General features: G+C 40.7%; 1 protein-coding gene across 4 annotated transcripts in view; it reads left to right on the forward strand.

The window, feature by feature from the left end:
* The window catches only part of mipepa (mitochondrial intermediate peptidase a), a 234,065-nt gene that overhangs the window by 28,815 nt on the left and 188,708 nt on the right, over window positions 1-16,542 (forward strand). For all 4 annotated transcript variants that reach the window (XM_041200012.1, XM_041200015.1, XM_041200016.1 and 1 more), the window contains exon 10: window positions 609-661. In XM_041200012.1, coding sequence (XP_041055946.1) covers window positions 609-661 — 53 coding nt within the window. The remainder of the gene's footprint in view (window positions 1-608; window positions 662-16,542) is intronic.

The raw sequence follows: 16,542 nt of genomic DNA on the forward strand, positions 1-16,542 counted from the left end.
TACTGAAATTCTAAGCAAGAAAACAAAAGATATAGCTGGTATACAGTTGGTGCTGTTAAACCGTTTACAGGATGGACAGAATTTTAAAGCCTGTTTTGGGCATCCATCAAACTTTCTTTTGGTTTCTACCAAAATAAGATGTTGCAAAGAAAAATTAATGCCTAACTTAGTTGTTTCGCCTGACAGAGATAACTTTGTTGCATTTTCCATATTAACAGCTTCAAATCTATTCTTCTGCAATTAGCTTGTGACATGCATAGTTTTTTTTTGCTCAGGATCTACAGTAAAGCATTACTGCTGATAATGGGTTTTAAAAAAGAAGTAGGAGGAGATTTCCAGGCTGAGGCTTTTAAACATCATGGAAACAAGGGAATACTAGACTGGAAAAAAAACAAAACTCATAAAGGACAAAGTTCAGTGATTCTAATGAATGAGGTGGCAAGCTTGATATTTGGGGAGAGAAATGATTAAAAAAGAATGAACAATTTTGGTCTTGTTTTACTGTGATAAGCCATTTGTCAAATGTGTTGTCACATTTTTATCTTGAATTAGTGGTATGTACATTGTACATCATAGCAATTTTTAATGACAACTTTTTAACATTGCAGGAGTTGATGCCTTGGGATCACCCTTATTATAGTGGTGTCCTCCGTGCAGAGAGGTAAGATATGCTATTGCATCAGCTTTTTTTATTGGGAGATATAATTCTTATGAGTTTCATTGCTACTTTCATTTAATTATTTTGGGTTTAGGATCGACAATGTGCTGAATTATAAAGACATTTTAAAGCCTGGCATGATCCTAGTGTTATGACCCGATACTCAATTAGAAAACATTTATTTATTCAGTACTTGTAGGTTCAGCCATGCCTGTGGAGATTAATACAGGTTGTTTGGGAGCAATAGAAATGGCTGCAGTTGTTGGGAATCTACATGGAAAATTGAGAAAATTCTAGGCAGCTGTGGAATACACTCCTTTTGTGGCTTTTGTTTGTCTATCCCTTTCATTGAAATTTTAAATAGAAGTGTGCTTTTAAGCTGAATCTCATGCTGCCAATCCTCAAAGTATGTATCTTGGACAACCAGAAGTATCTGAAGGTCACATGGACTGGATTTTTTTTTAAGTCTGGTAGGCCTGATGATTTACTTTTAATATTTTCCCAAATGCCACTGAGTTTCCACTGGCAGCACAGTTATTTGCAGTGATGTCGTGGAGCAAATTTTAACTGCTAGCGGGCTTCAGGTAGGAAACCATGCTGGAGATTTACATTCCCAGGTTAGCTGATCTTTGCAGAATGGTGGGTTGGCACAAGTAACTTCCATTTAAGAAGATAAAATTCACACAATGTAGAATAGTACAATGCAGAAAGAACCCATTGATTCTGAGCTAGCTCCATTGGAAACCAATCCAGTTAACCCTGCTCCAAGCACTTTTCCCACATGCCTTTTTTCTTCTTTGCATATTTACCTTTTATTTTTGAAAGCTTCTATTGAATCTGTGTCCACCTGTCGGACAACATATTGCAATTCTTTACTACTTATTGCATAAAACAGTTTTACCTCCTGTTGCCTCTAATTTCTTGCCAATCACCCTTAAATCTGTGCCCTCTGGTTACTGACCCTGCCATCATTGGAAACAACTTTGCTTTATTAACCTTTTTCATGATTTTAAACACCTCTGTCAAATCTCCTCTTGGCTTTCTCTGCTCTAACGAGAATAACTCCAGCTTCCCCTCTCTCTGCATGCAACTGTAAATCCTTGTCCATGGAACCATTTTATTTAATCACTTTCTGTACACTCTTCGCATCCTTCTTAAAGTATGGTGCCCAGAATTGGACACAATTCTCTAGCTGGATTTGAACTAACCTGTTATATAGGTTCAGCATAACTTTCCGACTTTTGTACTCTACCTCTGTTTATTGTGTGAGTGTCCCAACACCATCTGATATTTTGTTTTGGTAATTCTTTCGAGTACAAACCCATTTCCATCTGTTTCAGATGAAGTTACATTGTTTCATAGTTTGCCATTGTGAGATTTGAACTCTTGACCTTGGGGTTGCAAGTCCAGTACCATAACCACTTGGCTATTTAGGCCAAGCTCCTACCTCTGTTTATAAAGCCCAGGATCCCATAAGAGGATAATGGAGCTCATTAACTGCTTTATTAACCTGTCCTGCTAATTGCAAAGATTTGTGCACAAATACCCCAGGTATCTATTTTGCTGCCATTTAGCTTATATTGTATTTCCTCATTCTTCCCAAAATTTATCACCCAACATTTCTCTGCATTGACTTTCATTTGTCTTTTATCTGCCCATTACACCAACCATCTACGCACTCTTTAAGTCTATCACTATCTTCCTTGCTGTTACCTACCAAGTTTAGCGTCAACTGCAAGTTTGAAATTGTGTCCTGTGTCCCAAGTCCAAATCATTTAATGTATATCAAAAACAATTGGTCCTAGCACTGAACCCTGGGAACCACCACTATATGCTCATTTCAGTCTGTAAAATAACCATTCATTGCAACTGTCTCTTAGCTAATTTTGTACCAATGTTGCTTCTGTACCTTTTATCCCATGGGCTTTAATTTTGGTAATGGGCCTTTTATGTGTTACTTTAAAAACACTTTCTGAAAGCATATATACACAAAACCAACTGAACTGCCCTCTTTTGCCCTTTCTATTATGTCATCAAAAGTCAAATGAATCAAATATGATTATGGTGGCTATCCATGATTAGTCCATATTTGTTTCGCAAGTTTCCTCACAAAATATTGTTCTTTCCCACCACTGATGTTAAAGACTGGCCTGTAATTGCTTGGTTTACCATTTTACCCTTTCTTGAGCAAGGGTGTAATGTTTGCAATCCTTTATTCCCCTGGCTTCACCACTATCTAAGGGGGTTTGGGAAGGTTGTGGCTAGCACCTTTGCAGTTTGTACCCCAATTCCCTCAGCAAGCTAATTGCATCCCATTCAGGTCAGGTGACTTATCCACTTTAATTACCAATAGTCTTTCTAGTACCTCTTTATTTTTCTCATCCCGTGCAATTGGAGCAGGAGTAGGATATAAGGCCCCTCGAGACTGGCTCTCCCATTGTATAAGGTTATGGCTTAAGTTTGTCCTCAATTCCATTTTCCCAATGATCCCCATATTTCTTGATTCCTGTATCTATTGCAAATATCTATTTATCTCAATCTTGAGTACACTCTGACTGAGCATCCACAGCCCTCTGGGGAAGGGAATTCCAAAGGTTCACAACCCTCTCAGTGAAGAAATTGCTTCTCATTTCATTCTTAAACGATCGACCACCTATCCTGAGACTATGCCCCCTAGTTATAGACTCCCTAGCTAGGAAGACAACCTCTTGGCATCCATCCTGGTCAAATTCCCCCCAGACTCAATGAGACTACTTCTCAGTTTTCTAAACTCCAGAGTATAGGTATATAATTTGTGTAATCTGAGAACTTCCTAGTTTGCAGTAGTTTTCTCAATGTACCCTTCCTTGATAAACATCAAGCAAAGTACTCATATAGTACCTCACCCAGACTTCTACCTGAATTAATAGATCTCCATTTTGGTTCCTAATTGGCCCCACTGCTTCTCTAACAATTTTTAAAAATTCTTAACGGGGGACGGTGAGGAGGGGGGAAGTAAAGGGGCAGGTGTTGCATTTTCTGTGGTTGTATGGGAAGGTGCTGTGGGAGGGGGCTGAGGTGTAGGGGGTGATGGAGGAGTGGACCAGAGTGTCCCGGAGGGAACGATCCCTGCGGAATGCCGCCATGTAAGATAGCTTTTGTAACTTGTGTTATCCTTGCAAATCTGTATACATCTGTAAAGATATATTTGTGGGTGAAAGAGCACTGTAATATAGTTCATCTTGTTGAATAAATGTATTTTTTTGTTAAAAGTTCATCAGCTGACTTTGTTCAGTAGCCAATCTCCACACATCTAAATAAACAAATAAAAGTTAGGATCTGTCAAACTGGATTATACTCTCGGATCAGGCTTGCCCAGCAGTAACCTCAGCTGGGGATTGTAACACCAACTTTAGGTTAAATGCCATATATACTCATGTAAAAGTAGAGTAGAGTTTTTTTTAGACCAAATATTTAGGCAAAAAGTAGGGGTTTATTTATGCGAGATCAACTATTACTGAAGTATATACATTAGTGGGAATATAAATTACAATGAGCTGTAAGTGTACATACACCAAAAAACCACAAAGGGGCAGTGTATACTGCAACCAAGTTCTTAAATGTGAAAAAGAAAAACCACTTAAGTGAAGAGGCACAAAGTCATCATTTGTTTTCCATGCAAATATTTCTCCGGTTTGAGTTACCATTTAAATTTGCATTGTGTTTATTAAAGTTTTTTTTTCTGGATAGATATTGTGATATAAATTTGCAAATTTGTCTATTGACCAAAAAAACTGAAGAATTCTATTTAAAATAATTTGCAGAACTTTACTACCACTTTTTTTAGATTTTTTAAAAAGTATTTTCCATTCTTGATGTAGGAATATCACAATATGAAGAAATGTATTTTTATACTCAGATTTTTTTTTATCCCTTGACAGCACTTAAGACCTTTCTCAAGTGAACTCTTGAGCCCCTGGTGTGAGGGTAAGGGATATGCAGATATTTTGGGAAAGGGAAGAAGAATTGCTAGAAGCTGAGATTCATTCTGGAAGCAATTAAATTGAGTTCCCACAAATAGATTTTTAGCAATTAGGAGACAAATTTAAAAACCTGGTATGCTGGGATTACTTCTGGGATAGGGCTTCGCCTGAATAATACTGGGACTATTGTCCTCACTGGGAGAGTAAGTACTGTATGAAGTGATTTATGCTAACATGACACTACAGCACAGAAGGTGACCATTCGGTCCATGAAGTCTATGCCAGTTCTATGTAGAGTAATCTAGTCAGTTCCATTCACCTGCTCTAACCCTGTAGTCTGACAAATTTATTTGCCTCAAGTGCTTATCCAATTACTTTGAAAGCAATGATCACCTCCACTTCCACCACCCTTGTAGGTAGCGAGTTCCAGGTCTTTGCCTGTTGCTGTGTTTTTAAAAAAAAACGTTCTTCCTCTTATTCTAACATATCTCTTGCCCAAAAACTTAAAAACCTGTCTACCTCAGTCTTTGTCCCATCAGCTAATGGGAATAGCTTTTCTTTGTCTACCTTATCTAAACCTGTAAAAATCTTGTACACTGCTATCAAATCTCCCCTCAACTTCCTTTGCTCCCAGGAGAACAAGCATTGTTTCTCCAAACTAACCTTGTAGCTGAATGCTAAATCCCTCAACCCTGAAACCATGTTGGTAAATCGTCACACCTTCTTAATGACCTTCATCCTTCCTAAAGTGTGCTGATCAGAACTAGATGTGATTCTCTAGTTGTGGCTTAACCGAAGCAATATGAAGGTTCAGCATCACCTCTATTTATGAAGCCCAAGATCCCATATGCTTTGCTAACTATTCTGTCAATATGTCCTGTCACCTTCAAGGATCCATGCACATGTAACCTCAGGTCCCTCTGTCCCTGAAAACTGCGCCATTAAGTATATATTGCCTCTCCTTCTCCCTTCTATCAAAATGCATCAGTTCACAGTTCTCTATATGAAATTCCATCTGTCACTCTGCCCATTTTGCTAGCCTATGGATGTCCTGTTGCAATTGATAGGTATCACCCTCACTGTTTGTCACAGTCCTGAGTTTGGTATCATTGACAAATTTTGATATTTTACTCTCTATTCCAATATCCAGCTCATTTATATATCAAACTAAGCAATGGTCCGAGCACTGGCGGAAAAACAGCCATTTACCACAACTCACTGTTAAGCCAATTGGCTTTGTTTCCCCTGCCTTTCCCTCTTATTGGAATGTACCCTAGTACTCTGTTTCCTGTTAGTCAACCAAACCCCTCTCCGTGTGAATATATCACCCTTAGCACCTTATGCTATTATCTTGTGCAGTAATCTTTTATGTGGCACCTTTTGTCAAATTTTGTTAAGTTTATCAAACACTATTTCCCTTTCACGAAAGCATGTTGTCTCTGCCTGATTGTGTTATGATTTTCAAAATGTCCTTCTGTTATCTCTTTCATAATGGATTCTTAACAATTTCCAGATGACCGATGTTAGGCTAACTGACCTGCAGTTTCCTGCTTTCTGTCTCCTTCCTTTCCAGAATTTAGGAAATTTTGGAAAATTTAACCAATGCATCCACTATCTCTGCAGCCACTTCTTTTAAGATCCTAGGGTGCAGACCATCAGTTCTTCCCAACTCTAGCCAAATGAATTTGTCCTTGCCCCCTCAAGGCCATTCTTTCTTTCCAATGCCACAATTTCTTCTCTAATCAGTACTGCCTCCCAAATTACCTATTTTTTCCTTCCTTATCTTTTCTGAACACTTTGTGTCTGTGGATATATTAAGCACCCAGTCCTCACCATTTTTAAGCCATATTTTTGTTAATGCCGCTAGATGGCTTTTTGCCCTTATAGCCCTTATGCAGCATGAGGCATGGTGCAGGAGGGAGGGTTTCAGACTCCCGGGGAATTGGGACCAGTTCCTCTTAAAGGAAAGCAAAAAGGACAGATATCGTAGGAAAGATAAGGGAAAAGTTTTAAAGAACGATCAGAAGATGATGAAAAAGAGTAAGATTTGCCACTGTCGCTGGATCAAAATACTGGAACATCTTTCCTAACAGCACTGTGGATATGCCTGCATCAAATGGACTGCTGTGGTTCAAGCAGGTGGTTTCTCAAGGGCAATTGTCCACATCCCATAAAAGAATAAAAAAAAAGGGGCAGGTTTGAGTTACATAGACATAGGTGCACAAAGCATTGTAAATAACTTTGAACATCTTTCACTTTTATATTTTAAACTGAATCTAAGTTAGCTGCATATGAAGTGATGCATTTAATGAGCCAAACAATATCAGTGTTGTAGAAACAAGACTAATCAGCAATCTCAACAAAACAGGTGGCTGTTGATCTCGTTAGCTAATGATCTGGAGCAGAAAGCATAGCAGGATTTTTACATCTTTGTCTAGCATGTTGTCCCTAATTATAGTGTCCATACTGCATAAGCGCTCATCATTCAGAACAAACCAGAGCTCAACCTCCAGGTTCTTCCACTTTATATATACTGAGTGGTTCATTTACCCATTCTATAATTGATGAAAGCTATAGATATTTTTTGTATCTTCACATACTTGTGATATCTTAAATTTAATGTAAATGCAAAATGTACATAACTGGGCCAAAGCTGCAGATAGGATAAGAAAGAAATGTATTATGGTCGCACTTGTAAAGTATATCATTCATAAGTGGTAAAAGATGTTTTGGTGGCATGAGAAAAGCAGAAGCCAGATGGAGGAATTCAAACAGAGTGCTCCTTGAAAGATTGGTACTGAGCTGAGAAATGACTCAAGAGCTTGGGAAAGAAAAGAAAGTTGATTATTGGGTGATTTTCGGAGAGGATTTTTTTTAGTAAAATGGTAATGGCTGTCATTTTGAAGGAAAGAGAGCTGGTGCCTGAGAAAAGAGAACTTTTGACAACAATTAATATGGGAAAGAGGAGTTGACTGTGGACATTCATGGAAAAGAAGATGTAACTTCTGGAAAAGATAAGCTTGGAGATTGCTGAGGGAGGTAGGTAGCAGGGTTCCTGGGCTAAAGTGAATGGGAGCATGGATGATTGGGGACAGGAGGAAAGGAAGGAAGCAGTGGAGTTAGCTACACACTAGATTGTGATCTTGGAAATAAAGGAATTGGTAAGCTATCCCATTTGTTGTGCAAGGTAAGGATGGAGAAGATGGGGCAGTGCAGTTTAAGGATGCCATTAGAAATAGAAATAAGGGGCCTGGGGTGGTCCTTGCCCTCCAAAGTGATCCTGAAGCAATAGATGTTTTGGCTGAGAAGTTTAAATATGTACTAGTAGAAATTGAGTCAGAAATCTCTTTGAAATACACAGTTTTTATGTTGTACTGACAATCGTGCATTTCTTTTATTGTTCATTTTTTCCTGTTCCATTTTCTTTTATCTGTAAATAAATCTTGAACCATAATTTTTCCAGTATAAGTTGGGCTTTCATTGTGATATTTTCCATCATCCAAGATGACAAGAGAACAAGGTGGCATACTATGCATCCTCTCTAATTAAGGTTATTTGTTAGACATGTATATATTATTTCAGATACAACAGGGAAAAAGCTACATGTTTAGTTTGTATCAGACCTGGCTTGCTTATTGAAGCCATCACCTACCTTTTATATAAGTAAAGGATTTTGGGCGAGGCAGGGATTGAGAGGTGCTTGGTTAGTTGCTGTATTTCACCCAGCAGTTATTAAACACTGCATCTAAGATTTCCCAGTTATAAAGAGGTTAGATATTAAAGCCAGTGAATGAGGTGTGGATCAAGCTTATTCGCCTTTGTCCTAGATGGCGTTGAGCAACTAATGTTGTTGGAGCTGCAATTCTCCAGGCAAATGGATAATATTCCATCACACTACTGACGTGTGTCTGATAGATGCTTTAGAAGCTTTGGGAAGTCAGTAGGTAATCCATTTGCCACCGAATACCAATTAAAAAAATTGCCTCAGCATCTGTTTGGTGGGTACAGTCAGGCCTCTGGCCATTGGTATCTCCAGCATATGGAGAGGGATTCGCCAATTATGATGCTGTTAAACGTCAATAAGTCTGGGGAGAGTGGGAAGGGAAGGAGTTCGGATTGGGGGTGGGGGCAGGGGGTTGGGGTTTGGGGAAGGAGTCCAGGGCAGGATGGAGATGTGGGTGGCAGTGATGGAGGAGGAAGGGAAGGAGCGAACTGAGGGCGGGCGTGGTAGGAGGGAATGGTAAAAATGACAGGGTCAGAATGAGGTGTGAGGGTGAGATGGTATAGGTAGAAGGGATGGTGAGGGTGGTTGGTGGGGACCCGGAAGCAGACACGGATCCTGGGGGTGGGAAGGAGGTCGGGGAGGTTAATGTGGATGGGGGTGGGATTTTCGGGAAGGTAAGGAATGTGCACGTTCACCTGGACATCCCCGAAAGGGGTTGTGGCTGGTAGGTGACGGTGGGGTGGTGGAAGGTGATGCCAGGGGGTCGACAGTGATGGGGGAAAGGAAATGGGTGACTGGGTTAGGGGAAAGGATGGGGGCACTCAAGAAAAACTGTACCACTACCATGCTTGTTAAAACAAAAGTGATATGAGACTCGTGGTGGATGAGAACAGGTGCTGTACGAGAGTGTGATCAGTGGGTGGGTGGAGATGCAGGTCAGCTCAGATGGACAACTGAAAGTGAACCCCCAGCAGGCAGTATTGAAAATGCTCATGACGTTGTGATGAGTGTGATGCGGGAAGGATCCAAGTGCGTGGGAGAGCTTGCACAAGGCTCCAAAAGGCTCTGCCACACACTTCTCCCTCGAGAATCATTGAACTAGCTGAACTGCTAGTGGGGTGGGAGTAGATGTAGGGGGTTGACTTGCAAAGCCTGTAAATGAAGCTGAAACACACTGCTACACACTATTCCGTGAAAGTGAATATATTTTCAGATTGTAAAGTGACAAAATGTGTTCATCTGTGCAGCCAGCAGTGATTAGAATTTCTTAACTTTTCTACCCTTAAGGCTTATAGGTGCTGCCCTGACATCTGCAGCAGGGGTGGAGACAGCCTGTACAATGGTTGTCCCTGTTGCCTCTGATGACTTTGACATGGGTCCTCTGGAGATCTGAGGCCTTGGGGGCCCTGGCTTGCTTTGGCTGTCCTCTTGAGGGCCATCTGCTCCCTTTGTGGTGACAGAGGATGAGATTGGGGGGCTCAAAGGCAAAGGGGACTTGGAGGGAGTGGACAGCCTCAGATTCCAGAGTGGATGACCCAGGGGTGTCCAGCAGCTGCTCCTCCTCCCTTTGGATGCCCAAGGGCCCTGGCCTGACTCCTTGAGGGGAAGGAGCACCTTGAGGGATGTTGAGGTGCCTCATTTCCCTCTTGCATTGCCACTGCAGGAACTCGCCCATGGCTACTGTGTTGGAATGTATGTCTGTGTGCACCTGTGTTCTGCTGGACCAGGGCCTCCATGGTGTCTATCCTTCCCATGGAGACCTCCATACATGCAAATGTGGGCACCACACTTCATCAGAGAGGAGGCGGACACACTCCTTTGATTCACGTGTCACTCTGTTGAGGTCTTCTAACAGCTCTGTGTGAACCCCTGCCTTCTGCTGCCTCTCCACAATGAGTTGGAAGACTGAATCCAGAGGCTCGTTATCTGATTTGGATCTCACAGATACCTCTTCCCCAGCAGTCCTCCGAGTGCTGGGAAGCTTGTCTGAACTTGCCTTCTCGTGCTGTGGACACGTGTCCATGCAGTGACTACCAGGTTGTGAACCCAAGCCTGGTCTAGATCTAGGTCCCACTGAGGTGTGTCTGCGCTGGTGGAGGGTGTAGGTAAGTGCTGTGACTGGTTTCCCAGGCTGCTTATTTACAGCTCTACAATGGAGGAGGAGTCCTCTTGGCTGGAGATGAGGACCTGGATGGAGCTGAGGGACTGGTTGGCTGTGGGTGTTGGTCACTTGGCAGAACTCCCTGTGAACCAAAGTAGAGAGAATTAATGCATGACAACAGAGTCAAAAGCAGGAGAGAGAGCACTCACATTTGCATTGAGAGGGATGATGTGGTGCAGTATCCTCATGGGGATGTTCACTAACGACCTCACTGTTGCTGCAGCTGCGGTGCAATCCTCACCAGTCAGTGTGATGAAATGCTCCTCTGAGTGAGGGATCTAATGTGGGCCACTCCAGCCCCAGTCTGGGACCTCTCCCTGCTGCTCCTGCATGAAAACAGATGGAGAGAATGTGAGCAGGACACATGGCACTGCATGGAATATTTGTGTGGTGAGCGGAGCCATGGACGGGTTGAGGACGTGAGTTTGAGAGGGTATGAACCTGATAGAGATGAGGGTATGTGAGAGAGTTAGTGGTGGTATCCCTTGAGGTGTGAGATCCCTGTGGATGTGTGACGGGCTTGTGAGTGTGAGAGTTGACACTGATGAGAGCGACTTGCCCTGGTGGAACGGATGAGACCATTCATCTTCTTGTGACGCTGGGTGGCTATCCTCTTTTGCAGGGCAATGGTGCTGACTGCTTCTGTCACCGCCTCCCAGGCTGGATTGGTGATCTTGCTTGCTGGTCTTTGTCCAGAGAAGGGTTCGAGGACATCATGGCGGGCCTCCATGATATCTAAAAGGCACATAAGGGATGCATCATCAAACGGGGGTGTGGGGCTGCAGTTTTCTTGCCTTTCAGGCCATGTCTTCTTTGCAGCTACCCTGGGCTGGAAGCACTGAGGTGTGTGTGCGGCTGCACTTTAAATATGGTGCCTGGGGAAGCGGTGAGGTGATGGCATGGCCTGCCAACCATTGACTGCATGATTAGTGAGGCAGGATTGGGAAGATACGATGTGAAAAACTTTCTTCTTCCTGCCTGCTACTGCACTTAGTGCAAATCTGGGACGATTCTGCACATAGCCTGTGGGCCGTTCCTCCAACTTTGACACCAGTTCTTCTTATTACTGAAGAGGGTTTTGCAGGGTCGATTGGGCTGGGTATTTTTTTTTGTGTGATCTGATTCAATGGCTAGGTTCGCAGTGTTGTTATGGAACCAGGAGAAGCACATTGAGGTAAATTTCAAAAATGCAAACCTGATCTTTACCCTCCAACGGTCCCTTTTAAGAACCATCAGTTGCCGTTGTAGACCAAGAGCAATGAAGGAGAGATTGCACAGCACATGCTCTTCTCCAATTTTTGATAAATTTGGCATTGAGGTCCTGAAACAGAAGTTGCCTCCCCACCCCTCCCCACAGTTAGTGTATTCAAAGGGCCTAATTCCTGCATTAAGTTGATGCCTTGGGCATTTGGCTGCCAATTTGATAGTACATTTCTGACAGGGTATTGGAAGATAGTGCCTGAAATTTGGTCCCCCGACTGCTATTTTTTTGCCCATAAATTGGGTGCAATAGGGACCAGTTTCTCCTTCGTAATCTTATCTGTAGTATGTAGAGCGTTTAACACCATTAAATTTACTTGTCCTTGTGTGGAGACTTGTTTTAAGCGTATTCATGCGCTACGTATTTTGTGATGGTTTCAAACCCTCGAGGGACAATGTAGTTATCTGTTATTCAAGAGAATGGAGAGACAAATGATAAAGATCTAGCTCATTCATCACTTCACAAATTTAAATTAGCTTCTAAATGTTTTGAAATATTTAAGAAATTAAAGATTGAAGATTAAATCAAATTATTTTTAAATTATCACTTCATCTTGTTAATGTTGGAGCAGTTAGTTGTTTTATTAAAACGTTTTAAATACTATTCTGAAATTTCATAGTTTACTAAGAAAAGAGATTATGTATAATTTCGTAATAATGTTTAGTTTAAAAAGTGGAGTAAAATGCATACTTTATTATCAACTGAATTAACCATCTTAAAGTCATTTGAAAGGCCACAGTTTTTGTGATTAAAGAAAAAATAATTTGCTACCTTAAAATAAACTTCCCCACTTTATGAAAAAGAGATTCTGTTTAGTACCTAGCTTATGTAAACACAGCTGTCAACATTGGACAAATTGTGGATGTGGATTGTATACCTGACACATTGACACACAGCAACAATTTAAACCTGATTAAAAGTAGGCAGTTCTGAAAGTGACCTGAACATAGCCATCTGATTTCTTATCCATTTTGTTATCTTCCTTTTGCTGAAAGAAGAGACATGCTGTAGAAGCTTTTCATCTCGCATTCATCAGGAGGTATGAGAATACCAAATTTCAAAGGGAACGACAATTTATACCGCAATTTAAAAAAGTGCTGATTGGTTAGCAAGTGGACTCTGGTTGAGGCATTATCACTCATTTGTGCAAAGATTTGACCAACAGGTGAAACTAACCTTTTTACATTGTTACTATGCCGTAGCAACACAAGTGGTATTCTCCACTAACAGGATGCTGCTGTCAAGGCAAAAGGCGTTCTGCCTACCACACAAATGAATAATGTGATATATAAATTTGTGCTGGTGTGATGTTGGTATGTCGACTATACATCCCAAAGTCTGGTGAATCATATCAAACAACATGTCCCTTTGACTGTTCGCAACAGGCAGAGTACTGACTGTACTCAACCAGCTGAGCTTGCAAAACTCAGAGCATAATGTCCAACATTAGATGTGATTTTGTGATTGACCAACACTTACTGAATAATCCTGAGTGTGCTCAGAATTACACTAACAACTAATTTAAGATTGCAATATGGCTCACTTACACTTGCTAGAAGCTAAATATATTCATACGCAGAACCCTGTCCTCTGTAAGATTATGTCCAGCCATTGTGCCTTTTTCAAATAAACAATAGCTTGGGGGATAACTGTTCCCAGGTGCATTCTCCATGGCAGTGTCTCAACAAATCAGAGTCCACTTGTCAACCAATCAGCGCCCTTTTCTCATGCAATATAATTTGTTGTTCCCTTTGAAACATGGTGTTCTTGCATCTGTCCTGATGAATGCAAGACAAAAAGCTTTAACACTGTCTTTTTTCAGCAATATTCAAGTTCTGCACTACAAAGCAACTATTTATCTTCCATTTTTTTGTAATCTTGCAAAATTTTGCCTTTTTTTTTTGCTAATCTTTCACATTCTTTTCAAAGCTACCCTGATGTGGCAGTTGTTAAGAGAATAAGAGATTGTTTTGATGCTGGCCACCCAGCATTAAGAGCATTATTGAAAGTTGTACAATTTGGCTTTCTGGTTTAATACAGGATTTTTATTATGCCTGTGGTGCCCAAAACTTCCAACTGTTTCTTTGCTTTCTTTACATCCCAGCAAATGCAGAGAGATGCATGACTGTCACTATGCAAAGTGTTGGTAGGCCCACCTGCTAGAGCCATTTTCATTTCAATAAATATACAGTCTGCAGTTTTAGAATTAGGGAAATATCATGTGGCAAGAACTAATCCAAGCTTAATACTGAAAGTTTAAAAGAAACTTGGTTTGTTACCAATTTATTGGAACATAGAATAAAATACTTACTAATTCTCATTAACTCTTGTCAATAAAATGTAAGAGATGAATGTGTTTTCAAGAATATGCCGAAAAGACATCATGGAGTAATAGAATGATATGGTACAGAAGGAGAGTATTTGACCAATCATGCCTGTGCCGATTCTTTGAAGGAGCCATTCACTTAGCCCCACTCCCTTGCCCTTTCCTCATAGCACTGAATTTTTCCACTCCCAAATGTTTACCTAATTCCCTTTTAGAAAGTTATTGTTGACTCTGATTCTACCACCCTTTCAGTGCATTCCAGATCAACATAATTCACTGTGTAAAAAAAAAACTTTCCCCATGTCATTGCTGGTTCTTTTGCTGATTATTGTAAATCTGTGTCCTCTGGTTACTGGCCCTTCTGCCACTGCAAACAGTTCTTCCTTATTTACTGTAGAAAAACCCCTCATGATTTTGAACATCTACATCAAATCCTTCCTCAACCTTCTCTGCGCTGAGACCAGTTTCTCTTGTCTCTCTATGTACCTGATGCCCCTCATTCTGCCACCATTCGAGTAAATCCCCTTTGCACTCTCTCTAAGGTATTGACATCTTTCCTAAAGTATAGTGTTCAGAATTGGACACAACATCCAGCTGACGCCTAATCAGTGTTTTATAAAAGTTTAGAATAACCTCCTTCCTTTTGTACTCTACACATATTTTTGTAAAGCCAAGGATCCCATATGCCTTTTTAACAGCCTTCTTAACTGTATTATGTCTTATGTTTGTGAAGTTATTCAACCATGGATAAATGTAGAACAGTACTCCTTTCCCCAGGAGATATATAATGGAAAAATCTGAGCTGGTCTAGATTTTGTTTTAGAATACTTGAAAAAACCAAGGCTGTTCCTGTTAGAACTGCAGGGTGACTTGAAAGAGGTATTTCCAATTATGAAAGGATGGGACAAGGACCATTTCAAGAGGTTAAGAGTCTAAAACAATGGAGCATAGATATGAGGTTAAGTGTAAGAGGTTCAGAACTGAGAGCAAAAGAGTTTTTTTAAACACAGCAGGGTTGTGAGGCTGTTAAATACACTACTAGTGTTAACAATTGAAGCAGACTACAGGAGGAATTTTGACCCCCAAAACAGGCGGGTTTAGTTTAGGTGGAATATTAAATACCTGAATCCCAACCTTAAACTGCCTACTTTCAGTTTTAAGAGATGGGACAAGGGATGAGTGGGTTGGCCCCACCTGTTCTCTTTCCCCAATCAAGTTAATATCCATCCCTATGTCAGCATTTAAGAAAAAAATTAGATAGGTTAAAGGAAAATCGACAAAGGAATGTATAGGCAAGAGGGGTCACGTGGGACTAAAGCTACTGCTTGTGGGTAATGAACATAAAGGCAAATTGGTTTGATTGAATGGAATGTTTTCTTGTAATTTCATGTCAATTCTACTTAATCTAACTGCTACAAAACTAACATTACAGCTGGGATTATCTTCAGATTCCATTGAGACTCTTTTAAGCACAGTCCAAATTCTTGGTTTTGGTCCACTTTCAAGCAAGCAATCTAATCCTAGGGACAGGAAATATAAATCATTGCTTAACCTAAAAAAACTTGCTTACCCTCAACATGTAGTTACTTCGATCCTACAATTCTGTTCTCAATGTGCAAAGCTCGAGGCAAAGGTTTGAATTTCAAGTTGGTAAGTGACAAAGGTGAATTATGAGAGGTTTCCCAGTATCATCCCAGTGATACACTTCTCTTGAGGTTTTAGCATCTTTCCTTTCACGTTTCCATGCAACTATTGAAGTACTACCTTCTCTGCTAGCTAATAAGTAAAATGGGGATGCAGATTTCTTTCTTGACAGCGGATGCCAGTTGAAAAGAATAGGCTTTCTGATAGAAGATCAAGAGGTGCAGATGTCAGAGTTGTCCTGAATGGTATTTATTCCATGAGCAACAGATAACTGAAGTTTGCACACTTTGCTGAGTTTTTAAAAAGACACTTCCTTTTGTTTGGCTACAGTTTTTAAAGTGTTGGCGCTCACACGACAACATCATTGTCAGCATCTTAGGGGGTCTTTAAGCAGAATTGAGAAAATATACCAATTTTCACATTTAAGTTATTTTAAATATATTTGATCAAATGTATGTGTTCACTTTACCAGTCTCTCAGATGGCAGCAGGATTTGTCTTCGACTAGAGACTGTCTCCGTCCAACATCTGGCTGCCATAGCTTATTGCACAGATCTGCTGTGTGCCTGAGATGTCATTAATTCATAGGAAAGCCTGATCTCAAAAATGTCTTCCTCTGCCCTCTACTCCATGGCAACATGAAACATGTTAACCTTGCTTCCAGGTAGAAATGCTGATTAGCTATCCTTGATCCCCAATTCCCTTTCATCTTAGAAGTAAATGGACTGTTTTCCAACACAGGAATAGGAATACACAATTTTAAAAATGGTGGTTTGCATGAAGAGGTTCAAAACATTATTCCTTGAA

This window comes from Carcharodon carcharias, chromosome 11 (genome assembly GCF_017639515.1).
Source record: "Carcharodon carcharias isolate sCarCar2 chromosome 11, sCarCar2.pri, whole genome shotgun sequence".
In the NCBI taxonomy this organism is placed as follows: Eukaryota; Metazoa; Chordata; class Chondrichthyes; order Lamniformes; family Lamnidae; genus Carcharodon; species Carcharodon carcharias.